General features: G+C 39.6%; 1 protein-coding gene across 1 annotated transcript in view; it reads right to left on the reverse strand.

Moving 5' to 3' along the window:
* The window catches only part of LOC149154777 (Peptidase M20/M25/M40 family protein), a 163,913-nt gene that overhangs the window by 142,485 nt on the left and 5,278 nt on the right, over positions 1–16,150 (reverse strand). The window contains exon 2 of the mRNA XM_089441039.1: positions 7,823–8,067. Coding sequence (XP_089297165.1) covers positions 7,823–8,067 — 245 coding nt within the window. The remainder of the gene's footprint in view (positions 1–7,822; positions 8,068–16,150) is intronic.

The following is a 16,150-nucleotide window of genomic DNA, read 5'->3' on the forward strand; positions in this document are numbered from 1 at the left end:
CCCCTCTATCACTGTCAAAAGTCCTTCTCCAATAGTCAACTTAGGGCTTGTTCATAGGCCCAATTGGCTAGTCCTTATTCTTTCAATAACTAGCCCTTAGGGCTTCTTTGATTTTTCCCTTCTAGCAATCTTCAAATTCCTTTATAAGTGATTGTTCTTAAGGCTCTTTTGGCACCTGCTAGAAGCCCTCTTTACTGTTCTTCAGATGCCAAACAAACATTGTCCAACCTTAACAATATCCACTTAGCAAAACATCAACATGAAAGAACAAAACATACCTTTGAGGAACGACCTGTTCCTGTCCTCAAGTACTTCACTATTTTGTAGCATATATCTGAGGTCTTATTTGGCCTGGGTAAAACTTCCTGTACAACTATACGTTACCCCTTCTTGCCAAAAAAAAACTACACATACCTCCCTTGAGCGTCCCTTTTTTTGTTGTAATTTTCAGTGTCTTGGCCTCCTTAAATAGTTTAGGAATAGGTATTAGAAGCCTCTATCCAACACTTGCCCTACTCCAAATCACAGGACAAAAACAAAACAAAACAAACAAACAAAAAATTCAGCTCAAACACAAAGATTATTGCTCATCCTCATGCCCAGATCAGTCACTAAACTCAGCCAGCTCTCTACCTAGCCTCAACCCTCCAAACACAGAAGGAGATAACACAGATTTGTCCTTCTCTATGACAGGTTTCTCTTGGATGTGTTATCTTTATTCTGGTCCAAGCTCTGATACCATGTATAAAATCCATGAAATTCTTATCTACTAATATGAGCAATCTGAAATAAAATTTCCTCTCACATAAACACAAAATTTCTCTACTAGATGCAGCGGAATAAGAACAGAAATAAAAGCACAATCACACAATTCAAAAACACAGAATTGTCTAGGGAACCCAACTGGGAAAACTCTCTGTTTGATTATTGATACAAATTGAGCATTAGATCTCTTACAAATACAACTTATTTCAATCTGAAAACAAACTTGTATTCCTGCCTTAAACCAAGCTTGAAACCCTTGCAAGATTGTTGATCCCTATCTGCTCTCTATCAAACTCACACAAGCACCAACATGTGCTCTTTGCTACCTTCTCTCTCCAACTCGTGCTCACAAGACAATTGATTAAACTTGTGCCTTTGTTCCTCCTCTTAAAGGCAATTTGAATGGTTAAAATTAGTGAGTTTTCTAATTAAGGAATGACTTTGTGATTGAGTTTGCACACCTTGTAACCGTGCAAAGCCCCTGGGGTCGTGAGGTGGTATTAGAGCAGTTCAGCAATGCAGCCAAGATGGAGATGTGCAAGCTAAGAGGTATGTCTGGTTTTTGTGGTTCTTTTTCACTCGAAGATTCTGTTGAAAGGATAGGTGTCTTCTGGAAGGAACAAGACAACTTAAGGCACAAGTTGTGCTTTGTGAACATGGAAATCAACATGAGAGCAGTACTAGCACTTGTTGATATAGGTACCTTCAACAATTTCCTCAAGACAAGTTTCGCAGAGTAGCTTGGTTTGAAGGTAACCGTGAGAGGACAACAGTGAAGGCAGTCAACTCCAAGGCTAAAGAAGTGACAAGATTGGCAATATATGTGTCAGTTCATGTTGATGGTTGGAAGGACTTTTGAACTTTATAGCGATACCAATGGATGATTTTGAGGTGATATTGGGACAGGATTTCTTGAGAGGAAATCGAGTAGTTTCAATACCATGGATGGATCAACTCATTATCTTGGATGACAACATGACGTGGGTTGTGCGCACAACCGCACAAAAGCAGCAGAAGGAGAGTGTACAACTTATGTCTACACTAAGCATGAAGAGAAGCACGGAGGCCGAATGCTCGGATATATGTAGCAGTGATCAAGGAAGTGGAGGATGATGGGATGGGGACACCTATTCCACCAAAGCCTTCTGAGTTGTTGAATTCATAAGCAGATAGGATGCCAAATGAGTTTCCAAAACTGCTCCCGCCAAGAAGAGCAGTGGATCATCGCATTGAGCTTGAGCTTGGTGCACCACCACCAGCATGAGCTCCTTGCAGGTTATCAGGAGCAGAGTTGGATGAGTTGAGGCATCAATTGACAAAGTTGCTTGATGCAAGATTCATTTGTCCTTCTCGATCTCCTTATGGTGCTCCTATACTCTTTGAGAAGAAGAAGGATACAAATGAGTTAAGGATGTGTATTGATTACTAAGCTTTGAACAAGCAAACTATGAAGAACCAGTACCCCCTTCCACTAGCAGTAGATTGCTTCGACAAGTTAGCTAAGGCCAAAGTGTTCATGAAGCTAGATTTGAGACATGGTTACTACCAAGTATGAATAGCAGAGGGTGATGAAGCAAAGATAACCATGGTAACAAGGTATGGAAGTTATGAATTCCTAGTTATGCCTTTTGGTTTGTGTAATGCTCCTGCTACATTTTCAACCTTGATGAATGAGGTATTGCATCTGTTCTTGGATAAGTTTGTCATAGTATACTTCGATGATATTATAGTGTTCAATAATAATTTGGAAGAACATAAGAGGCATTTGGCACAAGTCTTTGAGGCACTGAAGCAAAACCAGTTGTACTTGAAGACCAAATGTATGCTCACCCAAAAGGAGATACCATTTTTGGGTCATTGGGTTGGCCAGGGATGTATTCGCATGGACACTAAGAAGATAAAGGCAATAGTAGATTGGGAGGAACCTCACAATGTGCATGATGTGAGGGTCTTCACTAGGATGACCAATTACTACCAATTTACCAAAAGTTCATGGAGGGCTATTCAAAGATAGCCTCCCCGTTGACAAACTTACTGAAGAAACACAGACCATGGCAATGGACAGAGAAGAGTAGACTTGAGTTTGAAGAGATCAAACGTAAGATTGTCACAACGCCCGTGTTGAAATTTGCCAAATTATGAGATCGTTTGAGGTGTAGATAGATGCATTTGATTTCACCATAGGAGGAGTTTTGATGCAGGATGGGCACCCTGTAGCTTTTGAGAGCAAGAAGTTATAGGATTGAGAAAGGAGACATCCCATTCATAAGAAAGAAATGATAGCAATACTACACTATATTCAAGTGTGGAGACACTATCTGTTGGGGAAGTTGTTTGTGGTGAAGACAAATAACATCGCAATGAGCTACTTTGCTACCCAACCAAAATTGTCACTGAAGTAGGCTCGATGGCAAGACTTTTTGGCTAAGTTTGACATGATGGTTGAGTATAGGCCAAAGAAACTCAATGCAATTGCAGATGCCCTGAGTACGAAGGCACGATTAATAGCACTTGAGGAAGAGGAAGAGAACCTGCTTACTCCAAGAGAGAGTAAAATCCAGTTTGTTAAAGAGTTGCAGAGAAGAATTTCTAATGGTTTGCAAAACGACACTACAGCAAGAACATAATGAAGCAAGTAAAGGAAGGAAAGATGAGGAAGTTCCTATTGTAGGATGATCTCTTGTTCTATGGGTCCCACATCTATGTTCCAAAAACATGTGGACCCAGGAGGGAACTCTTGAAGGAGTGTCATGACTTGCCTTGGGCTAGCCACCCAGGACAACAGAGAACATTGGCATTATTGGAGAGGGTACTTTTGGGGAAGCGTGAAGCGAGATGCGGAAGAGTATGTGCAGACTTGCCTTATATGTCAGCAAGATAAGCTTGACACCAGAGGACAAGCAAGATTGTGTAGCCTTTACCAATTCCAAAGAGGCCATGGGTGAGTGTCTCAATGGAATTCATCTCACAGTTAATGATGGTGAAAGGGTACAATGGATTATTGGTCATTGTAGAACGATTCTCTAAGTATGCTACCTCTGTTCCAGTGAATGTGACATGTAATGCAAAGGAGACAACAAAGAAGTTCTTCCAAAATGTGAAGCATTGGGGTCTTCCTTTGAGCATTATGTCGTATAGAGATACGAGATTCACAAGGAAGTTTTGGACCTCACTATTCAAACTTGTGGGAATGCAGTTGTTACACAGTTCTAGTTTTAATCCGCAGTTAGATAGGCAAACAAAGCATACAACTCCCTATTGGAGGATTACCTCAGGCATTACGTGAAAGTCAATTAGCATAACTGGCTGAGCTTGTTGGATGCATCTCAGTTTAGTTGTAACCTGCATAAGAGTGCTTCTACAGAATATAGTAAATTCTAGTAGGTAAATGGGCAGATGCCTATTACCCCACATAAGGTCATGTAGGGCTATTATAAGAGAAGTCCTTTGGCTCTGAAGTTCATGAGCTGATGGCAAGAGATGTCGGAGATGGATCAAGTGCAATTGACTAATGCAGCAAAGAGGATGAAGAAATGGGCTAACAGACATAGGAGAGATGCAGAGTTCGGTGTGGGCAATATGGTCTTCATCAAGATGACAAAGGAGTAGTTCCCATCGCCTACCGAGATGTCTAAATCACTGGTGAGGAGGATTGAGAGGCCATTCTAAGTTGTGGAGCAGATTGGTGATGTCGCCTATAAGCTAGAACTATCTTTCCACTTGAGGACACGTCATCCAGTGTTCCATATCAATCAGTTGAAGAAGGGTAGGGTGGATATAGAGGATTCGAGCAAAAGTGGAACCATCATGTGCCCCGGCATTGATTGTTGATCATTCGAAATGGGATCTTGAGGAGATAATAGGCTCTTGGACTTCGAATATTGGCAACAACAAGAAGAGGGAATACTTCGTCAAATGGAAGGATGCTCCTCAAGAAAATATATGGGAGACACGTGATTCCTTATGGAGATGGGAGAAGGAACTGAGGGCTTTTGAGAGAACGCATTTGTTGGCAATTCCAAGGTTGTCAGGGACGTCATTGACTCAAGGTGGGGGAGCATGTCAAGTTCTAGAGCACCAAGGCTTGCCTTGGAAGCCTTACTGAGACGAAGCGCCATGGGCGACACCCCCATTGTAAGGATTGTGACAAAATTATTGCAAGCAATGTGACATTAACGAAGGTTGGGAGAGAGCATGCCAACAAGCAAGTGTCGAAAAACCAACAAAGGGTATCTTGATTCTTTGCATGTCGACTTGGTGGCACAACCGAGGACATGCGCCCCAAGACGACCCAACCGAGAGAGCATTTAACCGAGTGGCATGTCAGCCCAAGACAAGGAGGGACCAATCAGTGGGCAAAACGAGCAGGCGTTGGAACAAAGAGTGTGGGTGGGATGACAAGGGTCGGCCTAACTTGAGATGCACGAGACATGCGATGAGTCGACCCAACAACAAATGAAGGGATGCAAGGAAGAGCCGCACGCAAGGAGACCTTGTGCCATATATAAAGCCACACAATGGAGAGGAGAGGAACCATCGAATGGAGCGGAGTCATAGCGTAGTGTGAAGTACGATGAAGAAAGCCAAGACGAGATGGAGAGATAGCTCGAGCGATCTACGGTTGTGTGGACCTGAGTGAGAGGAGAACTGAACCAAAAGATGAACCAGTTGGGTGCTAGATCCAAGACACACGAGAAATGCGACAAGCCGACCCGACAATGAATGAAGGGATGCAAGGAAGAGTGACACAAAGGGAGACCTCATGCCATATATATAGCTGCGTGATGGAGAGGTAGCTCATGCAGCCTGCGGTCATGCAAACCCAGGCGAGAGGAGAACCAAACTAAAGGATGAATCGAACAAGTGCTAGGGTGACCCAAGTAGGGTGGCTTTGGGTGATAGGTTTTCTCTGTATCTTTGTGATGTGTTTTGGCTATGTACTTTGAACGACCGAGCCTTTGCCTCAGAGATTTTTTGTATTGTGACTCATTTATAAAAGAAGAAGGCTGGAGGGTAGTTTCCTTATAAATTCTACGTACATGTGTATAATTATTTGTGGATGTCTTTTATTGCAAATAAGTCATGCAATGTGGTAGATGTGACAATATGATTAGTACTCTACACTGATGAATTCCACGACTTAATATAATATAGAAGCTAACAATAGTAATATATTATCAGCTGCAATCTGGGTGAACAAACATTGTGCCACACTAGGCAGTTGTGAAACACGCCAGTGTTGCATGCTCGAGGGTTCATGATGCATCGAGCATGCCTTGTAACCATGCAGAGCCCTTGGGGTCGTGACACCTAAATATCCAAAGAGGTCGATTTTCTCGAGTGTGCAAGGGCCATACGAGGGGAGAAGAAAGGGAGCTGATTTGCTGGTGAGATGGATCTAATTCTCCAGGGCTAAGTTTCTTCAGAAGGATTGATTTCTAGAGATCGATTTGTTTGAGGCCAATTTTCCCAACATCCAGTTTCCATGTTCCCAGCAGTTGTCCTTTTCTATTTATTCTATGTGAGTCTAGACCCAGATTTTCCTAAGAAATTTAATATGAAGGAAGATTGTGTTGAGTACAAATTTGTTGTTGTAGTGTGATTGATCTCTCCATTTTTGGACAGGTCTAATTCTGCAGGGCTGAGTTTCTTCAGGAGGATCAATTTCCAAGGGTTGATTTTCCCAATGGGGTCAAGTTTCCATGTTCCCAGCAGTTGTATTTTTCTATTTATTCTGTGTGTGTCTAGGTCTAGATTTTCCTAAGAAATTTAATATGAAGGAAGATTGTACTGAGTACAAATTTGCTGTTTTAGTGTGATTGATCTCTCCTTTTTTTCCACTGCATTTTATTTTCTGAGTTAATATACCAGTGTGTTTATTTTATCAGCAATTTCAGAAATATTTGAGATAAATATTTTCTGGTTTTTCAATAAATTGTTGAATTAAATCAGATCTGGTATAAAAGAATTTAACAGACTTCATCGATTACCCCTCAAATTTTTGGCATAACTCATATCCTAGAGATAACTTTTGACATATCTAAGTTATCTTATGCTCAATTATGTATAAAGTCTAGACATGGATCTTATCAAACCCTTGCCAGCTTCAGTTCACCTAAGACTTCACCATTGTTACTGAGGTCACTGATTGAGAATGAAAATATTCCATTTAATTCTTAAATATGCTCTCAAGAAAGCCATCTGTCCAGCACTTGAAGGTTGAAATGAATCATATGTGCCTCATCCTGATCAGATTGTCAGAACAAGTCAATGTGAGATCTAAATCTACTAATTCATGGAACAAGAAGGAGAAAGTAATAGACAAAACCTTATCTACAGATCTGAACTCCTTCCAATCTCTAGAAGATCATGGCCTGGAAAGTAGTAACCTAGAGGATCTTCCAAATGACTCTAGACCTGTGGAGGAAGTGAAAAAAATACAAAGTGGGGTATGACCAGTAAGGGACCAATCAGGAAATTTGTCTCTTCCAGTAAGGGTTGTTAGAAATTTCAGACTCAAATAGACAAACGTCTACTGAGCCAGGCCATGCCTCCAGTTTCTCTTGTGGATCAGATTTATCATTTTACCAAACCCTCTCCCAAAGTGGGTTATCATTTTACCAAACCCTCTCCCAAAGTGGGTTATAAGGGAAGAAAAGCAGGATAATGATGATATTTGAAAGGCATGCCAGCAACCAAATTCTGAATAGGAAACCAAGCAGCATGTCGCAATGTTCTCCAAGTAACCAGTAAGAATAAAGGAAAAAAGTGAGCAAGCCTTGAGCCTGAAGCTAAACATGAAATTTTCATCAAACTAGGAATAAACCTGAGACAATTGGATTATTTTGGCATCTATCCACCTGTGTAACAACACTCTTGAGGAAGCTCAAAAACATTGTATGTTTTCTCAAAGTATCTGAATAGAGAATATAAAAAAAGTTATCTAATTACCCAAAAAACGTATCTATACAAATCAATGTTCTTATGAAGTTAACAATTTTAAATCACAATGTCTGTAATTGAAACTGTAGAAAAACACAATACAAAATTAACTTACAATGGTCCATCCCTGAGCTTGTTGAGCAAGCCTTGTTTTACAAGACCATCCACACCAACATCTAGTACTGATGAATTTTCTTCGTTGGCAATGAAAACAGCCACCACACTAGACTTCAACTTTGGTTTAACTTCTCCCAGTCGCTGCATGAGCTCTGTAATGAGGGCTACATGACCCAAACAATCAGTTGTGCCCCGCCCACGCAATTTATCACCTTCAATGCTCAAGGAAAAAGGATCAAAGTCCTGCATGGAACATTGGATTAAACAGTAAAAACTTTAAGGAAAGAAACATGCATAGAAATGTGTATATATATATATATATATATATATATATATATATATATTTTACTACCAACTCTTGTGAAAATTAGCTAGTAAAGTCAATTTTTCAAAAATGATTAACTGGTGAATTGTTTTTTTTAAATTGGATTTAAATACTTTATATGGTAGAGATTAATCCATGGCATTCTTGCTGGAAACAAGCATTATTTGGCACATAATTGGCTAATATAGGCAATATACATGTATTTAAATAGTTTCACCGTTTAAGGACAGGATTTTAGTAACCCACGAATGTGCCAACAGCTCTAGTCATCTACCCCATAAGGATAGATAAAATATAATTTTGATGTGGCTTCCAAGGGAAACCCACATCAAGCAAGAGCTGGGGGAGTCTTTAGAAATCATTAAGCAAAAGTCGTGGTTGTGGGAGTTAAATACTTAAGCAGGAAATACAACAATCAACCAGAGCTTGACGCCCCAACCATGGCTTTATCTGCATCAATGAAAAGGGGTTTTTGAAAGATCATCTTTGAAGGAGACTAAATTTAATATTAATCAAATCATTTGTGAAGTTCGTAATCAATCATGGGAAAATTCTATTGAAGTGAAATATATCAAGTGAGCACCTGAAAACCTTGAACGAATCAAGTTTGAACGTCAAAATTTCTGGGAGTTGAATAGCTAACTTCTTGGCCAATGAAGCAATCTCTAACCCAAAGGCCTATTTGTGACCCTGCCACCCTAGGGGAATCATGCAATTGGACGGAAAATTGATAAATTTTCCCAAGAGACAGCCCATCATTGATGGCGGGCTTCCCTTCATTGGAATAATTTCAGTCATTGAAAAGTGTGCTCATCACAGCCTCATAAATTCTCTCATGCTATCAATTTATTCTCTAGGTAAGAACGCAAGTTGGAAAGGATGATCTCCACATGGGATGAAGGTACAACTATGTTGGCATTAAGCAACCCTCCACATCGAGCTAGGGGGATAAATGCAAAATTACCAACATACTCACATGAAGTGCTGAGGACTGCCACTTTTGCATCTTCCTCTTGACTTCAAGCTTGTCAATTTTTCTCCATTATTGAATCCTTGAGATGGAATGTTAGAGCTATACCAAGCACTTACGCCTTTACACAGCAAAGGATAATCAATCTGATTATCCCTTCTAGACCCAACAACTGCTTTGCAATTTTTATAGTGCAACAAGGACATAAAACTCACACTTCTGAACTTGGACTATGCTCTTGAACTTGTGATAAAGTATCAAACGAGAAGATACCAGTCGCACTTCAACAAATTTTTTAATTCCACAGGGAGCAAGAGGACCAAGTAGCTCAGTGTTAACCCCCCAGATTTGCCTATTGCAACTTGAGAGTTAAGAGCTAGCAAGTCAACATGCGGGAGGGTTGATTGAGATTATTGCAAACCAACATCCGGGAGGATTGATTGGGATTACTGCAAGTCAACAATGACATGACACACAAACTGACGCCAAATAAGTGCATGAGATCAACATGACAGGCACAGCTTGAAGTGACAAATAACCAAATTAATCACAGACCATCACTATACTCAACATCGACAAGTAGCAAGAGAAACTTGGAGAGGTTTCTAGACACTCTGTAGCAGGCACATGGATTGAATAATAAGGAATGAAGAATCAAACACCAACTTTTTAGGTCTAGAGACCAGCACAGGAATCTAGCAAGTTGATTAGGAAAAAGGTTATCATACGTCTTTAAAAATTTTCCGCAATAGTATATCTCATGTTGGACAGGTTACCATGTTGATCATGACATTGACATCCCAAGTCTAACCCCAATATCAAGTCAATTTCCAGTTTAGATAGAGTTGGCAATCATAAATATAAATATAGACATGAGAGTCTTAAATTGTAATTCATACCCTGCAATTGGGATTAAGATTCCAACAAGCATGTGAAGATGAAGAATTTATCTATGTAACTTCTTTTGCTCTTGAAAAGAAGGCTAATGTAAATATTTCCTTTATACGCATAATGTGGTTAGTCTTTGTGCCGATGATGTGAGTGTTGCTTTCTAATAATACAGACATACACATTGAATTGAAGGTTTTCTTAAGTTGTAACAACTAGTCACAAGGCAATAGTATTGGTCATGGTCAGCCTAGCCCCTTGACAAAGTTAGGAAGGCACCATCAGTAATTGGTGCAATTGAACTCCACTGCCAAGATGGATCAAAAAGTTGCATATATTCTTATGAAATTGTTACCCCCAAAACTTGCACTTTAATTGGTAAAGCCCTAAAAAACAAATGCAACCTTAGGTGAACTAAAAGATTTTATCCATTGTCACCACAACAACACCCTCTCTCACTTTAGGCCAGCTCTCCTCCAACACAAGAGGGGTTTCCCTAGCTAAAATATGAGATAAACCTTAGAAATTCAATGGAATAGAGTACCGAGACTAGTGCCTATCCAATTGACGTAAATGGAACCTAGAGGCAACCTTTAGAGGGTTCAAAATTATGAATGAATACAGCATGATAATACTGTTACAACATGCTAAAATCAGCCTACGAATGCTCTTTCCAAATTGTAGAAAATAACTTAGACGGATCTTATAAAGGTGCTCCTTAATACACATGCATGACAACAAAGGGGTGATTGTACTACATGTTGGAAAACTGGTTAGGGCAGCTTATTAATTTATGTTTTCCATACATAAGAGTTATTTGTGATTATGCTCTTTTTATTGTGTGTGTATTTTTTTATCATCAAATAAATGCCAAACAAACAGAGATCACAAGAACACAAGATGTAGGCATCATGCCAAGGCAAAACCCCTTCAACAGGGGAAAACCCATAAGAACATCTCTTCTTATCAACTTCAAATGAGACTTCCAAGACCATTGACCCAAGACCAACACACCAAGACCAGGCCAGCCACCCAACCAAGAGATCTGCTCCTCCAAAAACATCTGCTGCTAGCTTCTGCAAGATTCAGACTCGTGGAAACCCTAGTCTCCACAGAACTTTGAATATCACTTCAGAAAAACATGAGATCTTCTTTCTTCCTTTGTTGGCTGCTTATAAGACCCTCGCACCTTCTTTCTTACCTCAGATCAAATCAATGAATGTACTCCAAAATGTATATCTAATGGAGGTCGAATTCCTTCCTTTATATCGGCTTCTTGTGGGCTGGAAAGGGTCTCCTCTAGACCAACTTGAAGGGCTGACCAACCTGATCTTTGGTGGACTCTAGACACTTCTTTACATAAAATAAAATTCCTTTTTCTTGTTACATGAGCCGCAATGGGTCTATTACATCCTTATTTTGACTTTGACCCAATACAAAAATCCTACAACACACAATGGGAGCTTTGACCTATTGACTAATGACCCAAGCATGAAACCCATGCATTAATAAGTCAATTTTTCTTTCTTCTTTTGATCAATACATAAGAGTTACATCATGATATAAGACATATGGCAATTATGAAGACCGAAACTAGTTACATTTCCAACACTCCCTCTTAACTAGGGAGGTATTCATAATTGTCCAACCGGTACAAGGATAGTACTCCATTTGAAAAGTTCTTATAAAAGAGTTCTAGATTGATAAGCATCATTCATTATAGCCTGTATTGTCACATTACCCAAGGTCTTAACCGGTACACTCTAACTCTCACAAGATTAGAGCACAATGTTGGGAGGCATTCCATATGACACCATACAACCTCATCACGATACATACTCCACCTAGGATACCAGAGTAATCCTACCATCAGACAATTCTTATCCAAGTCCATGTGACTTAGGATTTCCATCCTAATCCATCATATTACATGACTCCAAGAATGTTTGTCCTAGATGCTTATCCAATCCAACATTCTCCTTATCCATGTCCATGTACTTGACCTAGGACATCAATCCTACTCCACCAAAGTATTTGACAAGGAGAACCAAACAAGTCCCCATTCTCCCTATCCGTGATGCATGCACTAGACTTACAATTGTTAGTCCTAGTCTAGTACATGACATAGGGAAAACCAATGTCCAGCCATACTCCCTCTCAATCAGGGAAGACAACCCTATTCCCTTTGTAATCATAGAAGAGATCCTGCTCCTATTCAAGGAGACTCCTTTTACTCCCTCTCAAACCTAGAGGAGATTCCAACTTCCTCGGAGAAGTCACAGCCACAAGTCCTCTTACTCGTATTTCATAGCTTGTATGGCTCCCTCTTCTCTGCATCTTGAAGCATTCTTCCAATATCACAGATCATGGAGCCATCTTCTCACTATATATTCCAGGTCATCCATCTTCCATATCACTTTCATTTCGTCTTTACCAATGAAGGCTTTCTATTGAGCCTTCCCAATCTTCAAGTTGCTCATAGCTTCCTTATGAAAGTGATCCCCCTTCTAGACCTTCAGGTTATCTTCATATTGCTACCTTCCAAATCCCAAGATGAACACATATTGATTTTCATAGATGTTGGTTACCACATGTTGAGCTTTCCCTCATCATCCACATAGTTGAACTTGCCTCAACTATCATTACGTATACCTGCAACTATCATTATGTATAACAGATATTAGACTTACCTCATCATGATAGTCTTCAACAAAACATCAACATCCTTATGGTTCAACTTCATATGAGTCTATCTTTATCAGAGTGCCCAAGGATCCAACTTGATTATCAACTTACCATTCCCTCCATCCATCATGCTCATTATTTCTAACGAGGCATAATCAAGCACAATAGTTTCCTTGCTTCTTCCTCCTCATCTTGATTTTACCTGCAATCTTTAATAGCAAATACAACCAAGCAAAATATATAAGTGCATGAGGACATATTTGTCACTCTAGGGTTTCCATGAAATCTTAGAGAGGGAGAATTCCTAGGGTTTTCATATCCAAACCCTAAATTTCTTTATATTTCCTTTTGAAATATCAATCCTAGGGTTTGAGTCTCAAATCCAATTCTACCCTTACTAGGATTTACCATTTTCCCTAGACTACCTACAAACCAAATGTTAGGGTTTATATGAGGGAACAAACATATTACAGTTAGGGTTTCTCTCTTGACTTGGGTTAAGTACCAACAATGGTTTTTGTAAATGGCCTTCAACAAGATGAAGACTACAAACCCTAGAAGTCAAGAGCTAGAGTTTCTATCAAATTAGGGTTACGGTTTTTTCCCCAAGTCACCTGACACGGGGACACAGGACACGAAAATTCAAGTGTCCGACACGAGCACATTGACCCCCCGGAACAGGACACATTATATATATATATATATATATATATATATATATATATATATATATATATATATATAATGTGTCCTAATGTGTCCTGTTTCGAGGGGTCAACGTGCTCGTGTAGTTAATTGATATTTCTTACACAAATTCTCATTCATGATACAAATTCAAACACAGATCTAGATTCTACATTGTAAATTTAAAATTTGTAAGTTTTACAAAGTAACATTATGCATACAAATACAATTGTGGCAGATTCATCAATGATCCAATAGGAGAAAGACAAGAAACTACAGTTTTCTCATTAAGTCATCAAAATCAAAATTCCCATATGTGCTCCAGTTCCTCTCGCAACAAGAGGATCAAGTCACCTGAGAGAGGAGCCTCATGGCTAATTGTTGTAGAGGCGGGCTTGTTGTCCCATGAGTTTCCCACCAAGAATAGGGCTTCTTAGGTCCCCTGTCTCTAATCACATCATAGCCTGCAAATCGTCCAGTGGTAGTGGAAAACTCTGCAAAGGCATCCTACACCTCATCAAGGGATGCTCTATCCTGAAAAAATCGACTTAATGCATCCTTCCTCCCCTGTGAAATTTCACCATCCATGTGAGGATGGAGTCTACGGGAAGGTCTACCATTCAGCCACTCATGGCTGTAGTATTTTGGGTTCAATGAGTGAGCCAAACAATGCAAATGTGTGAAATTCTTGTCCCATCTGCTGACAAGAATATCATGTATGGTGGTTAAGAAGGTCTCTGATGATGTCTCATACTCGGGGCACTCACTCTGTAAAATAATGGTCCTCACGAACTTAATCATGGAATCTCATCCCTCGTAAACCTCTTCCTAGGATGGGTTGGTCTGTATCTACAAATTGTAGCAAAGTAATGATAGGGTCCACGATCTTAATAGTGAGATCTACCCTCTCCCATCAAGCATCATCTAACATTGTGTCCTTCACTCTTTTTGAGGTCGCTTGATTTGTCTTTCTCCAAAAAGACCAAAACTTTGAAATAACCATGGCCCCAAGAGCAATCTTAACCTCCCTTAACCTCTTCAACATGATGAATGAAGAGGCAAACCGTGTATTTGCAATCTTCAGCAATGATAGATGGGTGTACTCCAGAACACATTGGACACGCTCCAGGACACGCTGAACACGAGAATCAAACACGTGTCCTAGAGAATCATGTCCGATTCGTGGGATTCAGGACACGAGGGGGGAGGACAAATCCGGTTTCTTAGGTTTTTTCACTTGAAAAGGTTTCCTACTTCAAGCATCATCTAGGGTTTTGTAATCCCTAGAATTCAATGATGAAATCTACAAACCCTATGATCAAGACATATAGAGAAAATCCCAACACAATCAAAACAGACCTTTTATTCAACTATGCAAATGCACATACCTCCTGACTACATATCAAGATTGCTTGAAGTTGCGGCAAGGCCTTCTCCTTGATTACATTGTCCAAGGTAGTTTCACTTCACAATTGCCACAATCTTCCTATTGATTCTAAGATGCCAAAGCCAAAATTTTGACTTCTAATGATCCTTAGAATACCAAGCAAGATTATCCTCCCAAGGGACTGTTTTTCTGCTCTTTTACCACTCTTGAATAAGTGCAATTATAGGTATCCTGCCCACTGTTTAGGGCTTCCCATTTTCATCGTGAATCATTGACTTGATAAGATTTTCAAGGCTTCTTCCACAAGCTGATGTAAGAAGCTTTTAATATGCTAGGTCGACACACTCTTCTTACTACAGTAGACTACTTTCCTTGAGACAGAGATAATAATCCATCTCAACGATAGGCTGTGTACAAAGATTTTCTTATGTTGTCAATCTTAATGGATCTTCAAAAGGTCAAACAAGAAGATAATTCCACTGTTCCTTCTCAACTTCTGGTTAGGACACAATGTCGGAGATAATACAAGACTTCAAGTGGGCTCCTTCCTTCATTGTTATAGTCAGAGATGAATAAGCTTCTCCTATTGTGATTATAATCTCTTCACAAGGATCTCTTTCCTTTGCTCTTTAAGTAGGATATTTGTAGTATACCTAGGGGGGATAATATGGGGTACAAAGGGAGGTACCCAAGGGAATAATGTAATAATGGGATGGGCCATAGTAATAAATAAGGTGGTTAACCCGTATCATGTAAGGGACCACAAGTAGTTAGCAATAATGTAATAAGCCCATGGTAATAGATAGATGGTATTGAGGGAACCATGGTAAAGACCCATGGTATTGTATGTATGAGGCCTATATAGAGGCTAGAGACTCCCCATTGAGAGATGTAAAGGAATATTGTATAAACAAGCATATGGCTTGTGGAGTGTTCTCCTTCCTTAAGGAGTAAATGTACAGTGTTACCCTACCTTAAGGGTTTGATCAATAAAGAAACATTTCTATCTATATTCAGATCTTATTATTTCCGGGTATATTTGTATTATCATATATTTTCAGATCAAATCTATAACGAGTGGTATCAGAGCACTTTCTTAGGCAAAACGGAGTATTTTTTTTATTTTTTTGCAGGAATTTTTTGGGCAGCAAGTTTGCAGATCAAATCTATACGTTTTGGTGTAAAATCTGCAGAATCTAATTGTAGATCTAAGTTGTTGGCAAAAAAATACCCAATTTCAAAACAAAAAAATCAGCCAAATCGGAGTCCGGATGAGGGAGATATTGCTGATTTAAAAATCAGCTATGTTGTAAACATTTTTCGGGGCAGCGAGTTTGCGGATCAGATCTGTACGTTCTGGTGCAAAATCTGCCAAATATAATTGCAG

This window comes from Pinus tabuliformis, chromosome 9, assembly GCF_031772625.1.
Source record: "Pinus tabuliformis cultivar Carrire ecotype Pingquan chromosome 9, CPIR1, whole genome shotgun sequence".
Classification (NCBI taxonomy): domain Eukaryota; kingdom Viridiplantae; phylum Streptophyta; class Pinopsida; order Pinales; family Pinaceae; genus Pinus; species Pinus tabuliformis.